Raw genomic sequence first — 12696 nt, 5'->3', positions numbered from 1 at the left:
TAAGAATAAAACAAAACAAGAATAAAACAAAAGAAGAATGTATACTCAATGAGAGTAAACTCTACAGATGCTAGGAGTTGAACAGTCCAACTTTTTCCTTAAAGTCCATTTGAAGAAAATCTAAAAAGCTCTCTTCAAATATTGGGAATATTTCCCTGTATCTTATAACATCTGCAGGACATTTTTTGATTTAGATGGAATATAAATACTTTCACTAGAGATATCACGACTTGAACAGGCCCTTATTTCTCCTGCTGTACCTAAAAAGAGGGCTAATTGCATTCCAAATTCATGGTAGACCATTCAGAAAAAGAAGAAATAGTTGTTAACAGCATGTCAACTTTTCCATATTTGGACCCTTCACTGTAAGAACTCACGGAAATAATAGAGATTGCAAACAAAACGAACTTCTTAACCATTCAGCATGCTAAATACAACTGAGGTGGCAGGTTAATGCAAGAATTGAGACTAATTTCTATAGATCAGTTTATTATGTGCCTTAGGAGCTACCTGTTGCCCCATAAAGCTCATACGTATCGATTAGCAAAAGCAGTGAATAGACTAATGATCTGTCACAGCACAGTAAGTTGTATTTCAGTCTCACTAGATCTGTAAATTGCAAACTCATTAAATATCATCAGGATTTGTATATGTGAAATAAGAAAATTTGCATTTTTAATTAAAGCCATAATTACACAATACTATGCAATACCAGAGATATATACAGTAGTAGCAGCTTGTAAATCTTAACGATAACTTCTGCTGAAAGTCATTTAATGCCACAAATCGTAGATTAGTAATTTCCAAACCCACAACCCATGTCCTGAAAAGCTTATAACTATTGTTCCATCCACAGTTAAAATGTCCATTGCTGCAAAAATGAGTATACCTTGATGAGAAAGACTGGCTAAATACAATCACATAATAGGCAGTCCCACTTTTTTCCCCTCCCTTCCACTTCTCCCATTCACCTAAAGCTACCTCTGGTGCTCATTTAACTTCCCAGTTAGCTAGTTATGCTAATCTGACAAAACCAAACCTGACATAAGAGAAAGGAGTGCATGACCAGAAGAAATGCTGTGACCTATTCACTTGCCCAGCCCATGCTATATTTAAACATTAAGTTATCAGTTCGAAGTTCATTAAAGCCCTTTTCAGAAGGGTGTTCTCAGACTCTTTTTCAACAATAAATGGGCTTGAGGGAAAACAGGTGACCTTCTCTGTATTCTTCTGGAATATAGTAGTCAGCAACAGAATCCAGTACCTAGATGACTTAAAAATGTTAGGATTTATGGATAACGAATGGTATACAGGCACAGGAAATGGTACAACTAGGGACTTGTTGAGCAAACTTGAGGCGCAAAATTCTTGAGCTCTTCAGGAATTCTTCAGCCTTTCACTGAAGCAGAATTATGCCAATAATAACTTCTGTTCCCCATCTAAACCTACCACTAAAAAGCCTGTGGAAAAAAACTGTATTTTCAGAAATCAGTTAGTACTTAATGTTAATGCTTTACCTCCAGTTCTTTGAGGTAGTTAACGGTTGTTTCTTGTCTCATTAGTATTACCAAATCATGTGGGTTCCTCAAGTTCATTGGTGAATCCACCTGCAAGACATTTCAACAGTCCATCATGTAAGTCATCCTCTAATAAAACTGATTTTAAAAGGTAAGAAGTTATGTTCAACTACAGTTTGTATGTTCAGAGGTTTTCTGTCCACTCAGCATCATAATATGGCCACAAGTTAAATATGTACTTCAAACAACATTGTTATTTGAGAATTCAATTCAAACCATGCTTTAATTTTAAACCTATTTTAGTTTATTCAGGCACATAACTTCTGAGCAAGTAAACTTCTCATAACAAACGTTACTAAGAGTACCTACTGCTATAACTCTAGATACCAAGTACCCCCAATGATCCAGAGAAGCACAGAAAATACCATATCAATACTCATACCATATTGATGTTGTTAATTGAAGTATTAAAGCCTACAGCATTTTACTTACAGTCATATTTCGTATTTCCTTCTATGGGCCCCACCTCACTTTGAACTGGTCACACACAAGCCCAGAGTTATGTATTGAATGTAGCACTTGTTATGCCTCACTTGCTAGAGACTACTGCGGTACGTGCAAGTGAACGAGAGATGAATTTGCAAAGAAAACAAGTGAAAGTTTTACTGTGTTTAAAGCACTTATCACCCATTCCTAAATTGCACTGTTCCTCTGATGTGCAAAGGCTGCTTGCATGATACTACACAGTCGCTGAGAGCAAAGTCAAGCTTCAGCTCTATTTTCAGTGACAAACTGCATCTGGGGAGCAATTTTTTGCTGAAAGTTATGCAGGCATCACCATTTAGAAAGCTTTATTCTGAAAGATGAAGAAACTTGGCTTATCATTCATTCAGAAACAGAATGATATTCAGGGACAGCTTCCGTTTTGAACTTCTGATAGAACAGTCTTATGAAAGTTAGGTCTGAATTTAGGGTTTGGGAATTTGGAGTGGAACGTTACCAATCCAGCATGCACCAGTTGACAGAAAAGCAACACAAGTACCAGACTCGTATCAACCATTAGCCGGCAGCAGCAATCAAAGTGACAACAACAACCAAACAGCAATGTCACTGAATTCATTCATAAATTCATGGCAATCCACCAGGAAATCATCTCAAGTCAAAGGGCATGCATGGTATTTTTCTTCAGTCTTCAGATTTTCACTTCCGCATCTGACCTCAGTTTATCACATTCTAATGATAGGAAAACCCTTCAACCTAGTAGAAGTTAATATTTCTACAATTCTATTACTATACGATTCTATTACTATACGATTATATGATTCTATTATTAAACAACCTTAGCAGTGTGTAAATAAAATCTTTAAAACCAAAACTTTACTACTAAACCCAACCTTATATTTATTTACATTTGATTTTTTCTCACTCTGAAAGTTTAAGATTTTCACTGCAAGAAACTTTCACAGTAAAGACTACTATTAGCTCCATTTTATGTGCAATAATTTCAGATAAAAAAAAGAAATTGAATGGAAAAGTTAAGCAACTACACTGGACAAGGTCTGCAAAGGCAATTTAAGCCAGCTCATCCAATGCATTCAGAGCACTTTTGGCAGCTTGTAAAAGTGAGACGAATATACTGTATCAGTTCTCATACATTTCAGTTTATACATTTACAATATAAAGGCATCACAGAATGAGAACTGAGTAAATAAAAAGCATTCAGAGCTATAAAAAAAAAATGCTCTATGACACAAGTAGACACAAAGGAAACAGATTCTCAATTGAAAACCACAGATCTTATGATATCATGCCTGCAAATGGGGAAAACAATGCCAATTTGGCCTTCAACAGGCATAAGTTTGGAGGATGATGGTGCTCAAACTTAAGAATTTCATAGTATTTAAAGTGCAATTTCCTGATCTGCTTACACTGATCCAGAAGGGGAAAGGAGTCAAGTGGGGGAATCCTCCCTTTTTCTAGTACCTGTAATCTTATAGCTCCACCGAGAAACAGACCAGCCAATTCAGCTGAAAAATAACTTAAAAGATTAAACAATTAGTTTTCAGCCAGATCACCAGGCGAGTCTGAACTGGCCTCAAGTGAGCACTTCATCACCCTCCTCTCTATAGCAAAAGCCATGTGGCTCTCAAAATGCAAGCTGTTCCTCTCATCCAGCCAGCGATGCTGTCAAGACTTGTGGCTCATTATTCGCCATAGGCTCCCCTCTTTTATGCCAGCTCAGGTATTTGCAAATAATTGTGCAATAAAAACCTCCTGCTGTGAAATAAAGGGTGTATGTGGCCCCCACTTTACTACGCTTCACTAGATTTTCTGATGATACGGTCCTGAGACTGCTGGAATGAATTAAAGTTTTTATTTGTTCCGAGCACTGCTCAAGATGTGCGTGGTCTGGTGCTTGCATTTAATGTCAGTTTTTATACAATTAACTAGTGAGGAAAATGGCACAAAACTTGGCTCTGGAAACTAGCATAGGTTTGACTTCAATTAAAACCTTATTAGGGGGCAGGTGTTATTTCAACACTGTAATAGCTAGAATCAAACGTCGAGGTGTTTTCAGATGCTTCTTTTTACCTTAGGATTGAATCTACTGCCAGGCAGGACTTGGTCTCACTTTAGTGTGTTATGCCCTTTTCCCTGCCACACAGAAGGCTGCAGATACACACACATACAGTGTTAAAAAACACTTCACGTTTCAGACAGGACCTGGGGATGTTGCCATAAATTCAAACTGCATTAGAAACGGTAGCTTCATTTTCATGCGATGTAGGACAGTGGCCTCCTACAGATCCTTCACCCTTCATAGAATCATAGAATAGTTTGGGTTGGAAAGGACCTTAAGATCATCCAGTTCCAATCCCCTGCCATGGGCAGGGACACCTCACACTAGACCATGTCACCCAAGGCTCTGTCCAACCTGGCCTTGAACACTGCCAGGGATGGAGCATTTACCACTTCTTTGGGCAACCTGCTCCATGCAAAGTCTGTTGTGCCTCATCATCTGATCAGGGGAGTCAGATGAGTGAAACACAGATGGATATTATGATTTAGCTCATCTTTTGCAAAATGTAAGCAACTCCCCACAAGGCTCTGTTGGGATGAAGCAGAGCAGACGTCAACCTGTAGAGCACCTACACCTTCATGGCGATGAGAGTAGAGACTCCAGAGCCACAACAAATGCTTGTTTCAACTTCACAAGCATCTGTTCATTTTTAACTTGAAGTGTTAGGCTGATGCCAAAGCTCCATATTCATTTACTCTTCCTCCAAACTGCTGAAACGGTGACATTCAAGACGAAGTGCTTGAAATGCAAGAATCTGACTTCAATTCAAACACAGTAAACAGGAAAAAAAATAGTGTTGAAAAGCTTTCCTTGAACCCCTGACTGCTACTATAGCTACACTGCAAAAAGTTTGCCAGCAAACCACTTTTAGAATAAGTGTTCTCTGTTCAACTTTGCCCAAAGGTGAAAGTTTCCTTATAAAGCACAGTTCAAATTTATTCACCGTCACAAAGTACATCCAGAACCTGACTCAGCAAGAAACACACAATTTGTGGAACAAAAAAACCCCAAGACATCAGAGTTGAACCAAACCATGAAGTTTTGGAGAGCCTCCTGTGTTACCTGCATATATCAAAGTCATCGAGTAACTACACTTGTAAGTTTTGCCAAACATTCTGGTATGTTTTTCCCCACAATCCTGTTACATCGCACCAGAAATAAATATTTTAAATGAGGGTCAATGAATGCCTCAGTCAACTATTTTTGGAAAGACTTCTTCTTTTTAAAGTACTGTGGAAATCCCACTGTTAACTGAGGCACAGGAACACCAAAATTCAGTGCTTCTGCATGTCCTAAAAGCACTTTACTACATGCAGAAGGCAGATTATGACAGAAAGAAGCTGGAAAAGATACTACATCAAATGATGGTGTACAGCTAAATGGCTCCTCACAGTTCTTTTACAGACTTGTTTTACAGATAGTGGATCTTTTGTCACCATGCTTGGAAAATGAAGGCAATTCCCACTCAAATAGGCTGGAACTGCTTCCAGTCTCAAGTGGGAATGAAGCATCTAAAAACTGATGCTTGCTTTTTGGTTTATTCTTGCTGTTTTGAGATACTCTATATTCCAACATGGCATTCCTGAAAAAGCTACAAAATATTCTGTATAGGTTTCAGTGCAAGACAAGTGTTGGCTTATCCAAATGATGAACAGGGAGTGCAAGAAGACACTTGTTCCAAGGGATGTCACGGAAAAATTCACACAGAAAAACAATGTGGAATTGAGTTTTTATAATAAATATTGAGCCATTCCAAAGCTTACAGCTGCAGAATCTGTTAACAAACAGCATTAGGTGTTTGGATATTATTTAGAGTAGCTGCACTACAGGAAAAATAGAAGTTTTAAACACTTGTAGCACTTCAAGCATAAAAACCTAACCAAGTTGCAGTATTTATTTGAATAGGTCTGCTCAAGTGAGATCACTTCCAGAGAGCACACAAGCTACAAATATCATAGATAACAGATCTAAATACAAAGGAAAACAAGACTATTTGTAACACTACTTGTCTGCAATGCGTTGTTGGTCATACTTAAGAGTACAAAAACTCTCGCTGAGGTTTATATTCTACAGTAGCAAAACAAATGCCAGCCATGCACACAGTTGAGTCAAAACAAGAAATGGAGAGATCACTTATACACATCAGTAATGAACAAGTACTTGTTTTCATAAAGACAGACTGATTCCTGCTGCCTGCCAAATCCTAAAAATATTAAGTGTTCTAAAGCTGAAAGTACAGAAAAAGAACACTCCTAATTAGTCTTACAAGACACCTAAAAAAGGTCAACCCTGAGCAGTAATTTCTTCAGCAAATGGAACAGCAGACAACCCATTAGTTTTTTTCTGGTTAAACTTTAAGGGAAATTACTTTATCCAGTGATGTATTTTTAGGGCAGGCACTTTATACCATGGTTCTCATTTCCTCACTGGTTAGTAACAGGTAGGGATTCAGCTTTCAATGATAAAAAAAGAGTACAGCTACAAGAAATAACAGCGGAGTTCACTGCCTTGCCAATTTTGCTTTTTTGATGGGGGCCTTCATGCAAACATGCTAGGGCCAGTTCTAGACTATCCTTTTGCTGTGAAGCTCAATATGGGGAAGGAATGCCAGGTACCAAGCACAGCTTTTACCACAGATTAATCAGCTTTGAACAGTTCATTTGTATCATCTTGTCAGTTTGTCCTACCCTTATTTTAAAAGACACTGAAAACAGGATGAGAGGCCAAGGAAATCAAAGTGTGAAGATGCTAAGAGAAATGGGACCTGGGAGCCACCCTGTGCCTAGGAGACACAGGCTGTACAGAAACACCAGGAGTGAAGGAGTGACCAGCTAATTTGGCTGGGTTTAAACTTAAACAGGGGAAGTTCAAGTTAGATATAAGGAAGAAGTTCTTTACTGTGAGGGTGATGAGGCACTGGAACAGGTTGACTAAAGAAGTGGTAAATGTTCCACCCCTGGCAGTGTTCAAGGCCACGTTGGATGGAGCCTTGGGTGACATGGTCTAGTGTGAGGTGTCCCTGTCCATGGCAGGGGGTTGGAACTGGATGATCTTAAGGTCCTTTCCAACCCAAACCATTCTATGATTCTATGACATGGTGCCTACCAGCCACTGCTTGGGCGTTCTGAACTTACACACTGAACCATCTTGGCATATATTACTATGCTCGGCTAAATCCAGACATTTCTGTATTAAAGCTTTGCTGTCAGCATACAAAACCTGGCATAAGGTTACCTGCTAGACTGCAGCAGGCATGAGGGGCATGACACCAGCAGCCCTATTTCAGCAGCTCTTCAGATCTGCCTCGTAGCTCCACCGCCTCAGATGCAAATCTTTCACTGCTGAGTTGAGAACAGTGAAATGAACTTCCCCACTGCTGCCCCAAAGAACAAAGCATTTGCATTTCTCATTGCTCTCCACATACAGGCTACCATAAGACCTATTTTTATCTAATTCAGGTCTAGCCATGACCTTCACAGCGATACAGAAAGACGGAGGCTGCGCTCCCCTGCAAGCAGGCAGGTTCTAGGTCAGCAGCATGCCGCTTGGGGACAAGGACTTTGAGTGTCTCAGCCAGTCACTACACAAAATGTTCAGGTTACAACTTTTCCAACTTACTTGTGAAAAGGCAGAAAATTTAAAGTGAAGGAGGTTTTTAAAATGATTATTTTTCGCAGCAGAGGAAAGCCTAAATCCCAGAGTCTTTTGGTGATCAATTGGGAAGTTTTAAAACAGAGCAAGTCTCCCTTTTCCTGAGGATAAGCTGACCTATGCTTCAAAACCATCATGCTTCAGCTCATCACCCTGGGGTTGGATGACAACTGATGAAGTCTCATGAGCTGAGCAGACTCACACCAACCTCCAGCCTAGGTCTCTCTGCACACACAAAAAGAGGCACTGGCAACAGTTTGGGGGGAGGCATGCTACCTTACACGCTTCACTAAGAAAAACTATGTGGTTTTCGGTTTTGTTTAGCACATAACAGACTCAGAAGGATAAGAAATGCAGTGAATAAAGAGGTCATACAGGCAAGCAAACTAACCCTTAGAGAAAGAGCAAAGCAAACATCCACCTGTCATGTTCAAGATTGGACTGACTACTTAATATATCACGTAAGATGCTTTTGTAAGCATTTTATTTGGCTGCATTTGATTTTCAGTTTTCTTCGGGTTTGGATGGCTGCTTTTCCTCTAGTCTTCAGCATATGGACCACTGCTCTCGTCTCAACCTGTCTGCATACACGTGCAACATGCAGTCAGACAATAGACTGCATTAACCAACTCTGAAGCCACCCATGAACCATGTTGCCTCACTGCAACTTGAGGCACACTTGCATTCAAATCCACAACCAAATGAACAACTGTTAGGTAACATCTCCCCTCTATACTTATACTAAGCCAGAATTAAGCACGCTACTTGCATTACATGAAATTCAGATGTCTTCTTAGCCCTGAACAGGCTCACCAGCACTGCTTGTTCAGTCTCTTCTCCAGGTCATTTCTAACAAACTTCAAAACACAAAACGACTTTTTGCCAACTCAGATTTCTTGCCAGAGGCTCTCTGCTCCTGGCAGCACTTCCCCAGTCCTGCTTTGGACCATCTGCCTTGGAGGCTTCTTTGTTTCTTTTAGTTTTGTTACTAACTTCTTCAGCTTTTATAGTAGTCCACACAAAGGCAGTCCTTTGAGTCCCTGCAAGCTTGCTTGGCTTTAATTTCCTCCATCAAAGGATCTTTAGAAAGACCCTACCTCAGCTTTGCTATGTCAGGTCTCTGAGACAGCAGCCGGCCCCCACCAGTAAAGCCATGAATAACTACTGAAATTGTTCCCTGCATCACATCTAATCTGTCAACTGTTCATCCTCTCAATGAACAAGTTTCTCTCTTCCCTTGAAGTACACTAGTATTTCTGTAGTTTCCCTACTGGCAGACAAGTACTGTCCAAAATCAGTTATATATTAGCCTGAACTTTATACCGCGAGTTGTGAAATGACAAGGTTTATAAACATGTGCACTGAGCAGATATAATCTCATTAAAGAGAGACAATTACTCAGTCCCTGGCTTTGCAGGAACACACATTTGAAGGTGGACTCGGACTAGAAGAAAAATATGAACTGATCCAGAGAATGATGTATTTGACCTGAAAACAGGCTACTAGAGCAACGGATACAGCTTGATGGCTTTTCTCTTGATGGCTTACTGAGACAACGAAATGTTACATGCACTGCTGGGAATTAATTTGTTTCATCATTCAGAAATGCTCACTAGAAACTGGAACAGCAGGGCCTACTTAGCAAGCGCTCCCATTTACTAGATGAGATGTTGCTGATATATGGAAAATTGTTCCGTTTGCATTCATTTTGCCACCCCTGTCAGGCTGTTATACCACTAGGACTCCAGCTCAAGTCTCAGGGTACATTTCGTGGTCTTATGGCACAAGAAAATCAATCTCGCTTGAATGTAGTCTCATATTAAAGGCTTACACCCTTGCTGTGCTATAAGGAGAAACAGCTAACAGAGATTTATGGCAATAATATAAACTATTCTCACCCTACTTCCCTCGAACAGATTCCAGACACTAAATTTTGTATATCTGCCATGATCTGTAACTTCTGCTTTCAGCGTCTCATCCATAGGGTGCTTTGGTAACACAGAAACCAAGGCTCACAGTAGCAAACTAAAACATATGGAGAAATCACTTGTCACTGGTGCTTATGTGGACATCCACAGTTAGCAGCTCAGTTAGCAAGGGGAATGTCTGGGTCTTATTACCACTCGAGTTTTTCCCACATTTTAATTATATGGGCTTCATTCAGATAAAGTGAGGTAGTCCAAGTGAAGATTAACCCTGTCCCTCTGTAAAAAGGTGACAATCTTTAAAAATGTGTTTCAAACATGAGAATGCTAATATTTCTAAGATTAAATAATACAAATGCTAATTAGCACCACCACTCTCAGCCACCAGACAATATCAGCCACTTTCAGTAAGAGACTGCTATGCTAGAAGTGTTGTGATCAACGGTGCAAAGTCCAAAAGGGGATGATCACCAGCAGCATCCTCAGGGATCAATACTGGTGCCAACACTAATATCTTTACTAATGACAGGAGAAAAAGAACATTGGCAAGCTTGGTGTCCTCTGGAAACACAGGGTGAGGGATAGCCATGGCAGGATCTCATGAAATCAACAATAGCAAGCGCAAACCCAGTGCCTGGGATGCAATATCCCCATGGAGCAGGAAAGCTTAAAGAGAAAACAGCTTTGCAGAAAAGGGTGTTTGAGCTCTGGTGGGGAAAAAGGTGGCAATGAGCCAGCAGTGTTTACCCTTGCAGCCGAAGCAGCCAACTGCATCCTGGGCTGCAGCAGCAAGGCTGGAGCTGGCAGGCCAAAGGATGTGATTATCCCCCTCCACCATGAGAACGCACCTCCTTTAGCCTTCTGTCCCTGGTTTCAAGGCCAGCAAAGCCCATTCAAGGTGGCCTGGAGCACATAACACGCAGGGCGGCTGACAGAAGCAGGCTGGCTCAGCTGCAGGGGGATACTGCTGCTCTTTTCAGCTTCCTAAAGGCAGGGTACAGAGAAGACGGAGCCAGACTCTTCTTGGGGTGTGACAGTGAGAGGCATCAGACATCTGTTGCTACATGGGAAATCCTAATTAGAAAAGATGACAAAGAATTCACACTGAAGGCAGCTGACCACGGGACCAGGTGCCCAGCGAGGCTGCCAAATCACATCCATGAACACAAAATTCAGCCTGGCAGGGCCCTCGGTGAGCTTCAAACTTCGAACTTGGGCTGCTGTGCAAGCACCAAGAACTAGCACATTCGATCAATACTTGGATGTTCAAGGAGAAGTCTAGAGTACTATGGAAAACCCAATGCAACAATATTTTTATACAAGAGTAGATTAATTAGAACTAGTAGAGAAGCCGGTGACAGGGGGCTTCTCCGAAGGAGGCCTACAAGGAAGTTGGAGAGGGACTCTTCATCAGGGACTGTAGTGATAGGACAAGGGGTGATGGGTTTAAACTGAAACAGGGGAAGTTCAGGTTAGATATAAGGAAGAAGTTCTTTACTGTGAGGGTGGTGAGGCGCTGGCACAGGTTGCCCAGAGAAGTGGTAAATGCTCCATCCCTGGCAGTGTTCAAGGCCAGGTTAGACAGAGCCTTGGGCGACATGGTCTAGTGTGAGGCGTCCCTGCCCATGGCAGGGGGTTGGAACTGGATGACCTTAAGGTCCTTTCCAACCCAAACCATTCTATGATTCTATGACAGGCAATGCTGAGAAGCTGAAACACCAGACACTGCAGAGAAAAACAAGAAGCTGCACAGCTGAAGAGTTAATGAGACAAATGTGGACAAAGTCCCACTGAAAATGCACAAAATAACTGGAAAGAAGGACTGAATGGCTAAGTGTACTGGTAAAAATATAGGTTCTCATGATAAAGATAAATTTAAAGAATATTCTGAGCAATTAAAGCAAAGGGATGCTCTGCAGGCAAATTTTAGGATTATGTCTTGTTAATAAGCACCTAGGTCTTAGTCTTAGGAGGTAGATAGCTCAAATATTTGGGAATGTTGTGGTTCTACAGTGAACTGATAAATCAGTTATGAATTATCCCACTGCCAATGAATCGCAGACTATCACAAGTTGGAAGGGACACCAAGGATTGAATCCAGCTCCCTGCTCCTCACAGGACTACATAAAACCAAATCATGCAACTAAGAGCATTTTCAGGACACTGCCCGAACTCTGACAGGCTTGGTGCTGTGACCACTTCTATGGGGAGCCTGTTCAGCGACCCACCACCCTCTCAGTGAAGAGCCTATTCCTAATGCTCAATCTAAACTTCCCCTGGTGCAGCTTCATTCCATTTCCTCGTGTCCTGTTGCTGGTCACCACAAGTGATCAGCACCTTTCCCTCCACTGTTTTCCTTGAGGAAGGTATAGATTGAGATGAGCTCCCCCTCCAGCCTTCTCTTCCCTAAGGTGAAGAAGCCAAGTGACCTCAGCCACTTCTCAGAAGTCTTACACTCAAGGCCTTTCAACATCTTGGTCACCCTCCTCTGGACACAGCCTGTTAGTTTGATGTCCTTCTTACACCAAGGAACCCCAAACTGCAACACAGTACTTGAGACGGGGCTGCACCAGTGCAGTGTAGAGTGGGACAATGACAACTCCTTCCTATTGCTGGACAATGGAGATTATCTGTTGGGTTTGCTGCTGACTATTGAACCACAATTACATTATGGCATTTAAAACAGCATTTAAGTTCACTCTAGCAAATGCCCATTCAGAGGTGTTCTGCAGGGATGGCAATGGGAATAACCAGAAATTTAAGCATCATTTCCACAAGAGGCAAGAAAATGACGGTGACAGATGCTGAAATACATCTTATTACAAAAAACTCACTGGAAAATTAGCAGCACTATACCCCAACTACTGAAGAATCCCTCATATTCCAAGCAATACCATATTTATAATTTGAGTTTCTTTGGTGGAAATGGATGGATTGATTTTGACCATGCAGGTAAGAGAAGTTATTCCACAAATATTTTATCACTTCAGCTATAAACCTTGAGAACTTTATACACAGAACA

At 41.1% G+C, this 12696-nt stretch overlaps 1 protein-coding gene across 1 annotated transcript in view; it reads right to left on the bottom strand.

Moving 5' to 3' along the window:
- Nucleotides 1-12696, bottom strand: part of TTC17 (tetratricopeptide repeat domain 17) — a 59045-nt gene that overhangs the window by 44931 nt on the left and 1418 nt on the right. Inside the window, exon 2 of the mRNA XM_030484045.1 lies at nucleotides 1518-1607. Within this exon, the coding sequence (XP_030339905.1) occupies nucleotides 1518-1607 (90 nt within the window). The remainder of the gene's footprint in view (nucleotides 1-1517; nucleotides 1608-12696) is intronic.

Source organism: Strigops habroptila, chromosome 4 (genome assembly GCF_004027225.2).
Source record: "Strigops habroptila isolate Jane chromosome 4, bStrHab1.2.pri, whole genome shotgun sequence".
In the NCBI taxonomy this organism is placed as follows: Eukaryota; Metazoa; Chordata; class Aves; order Psittaciformes; family Psittacidae; genus Strigops; species Strigops habroptila.
The sequence above is the reverse complement of the archived record's forward strand: the minus strand, read 5'-3'. Positions and strand labels throughout refer to the sequence as shown.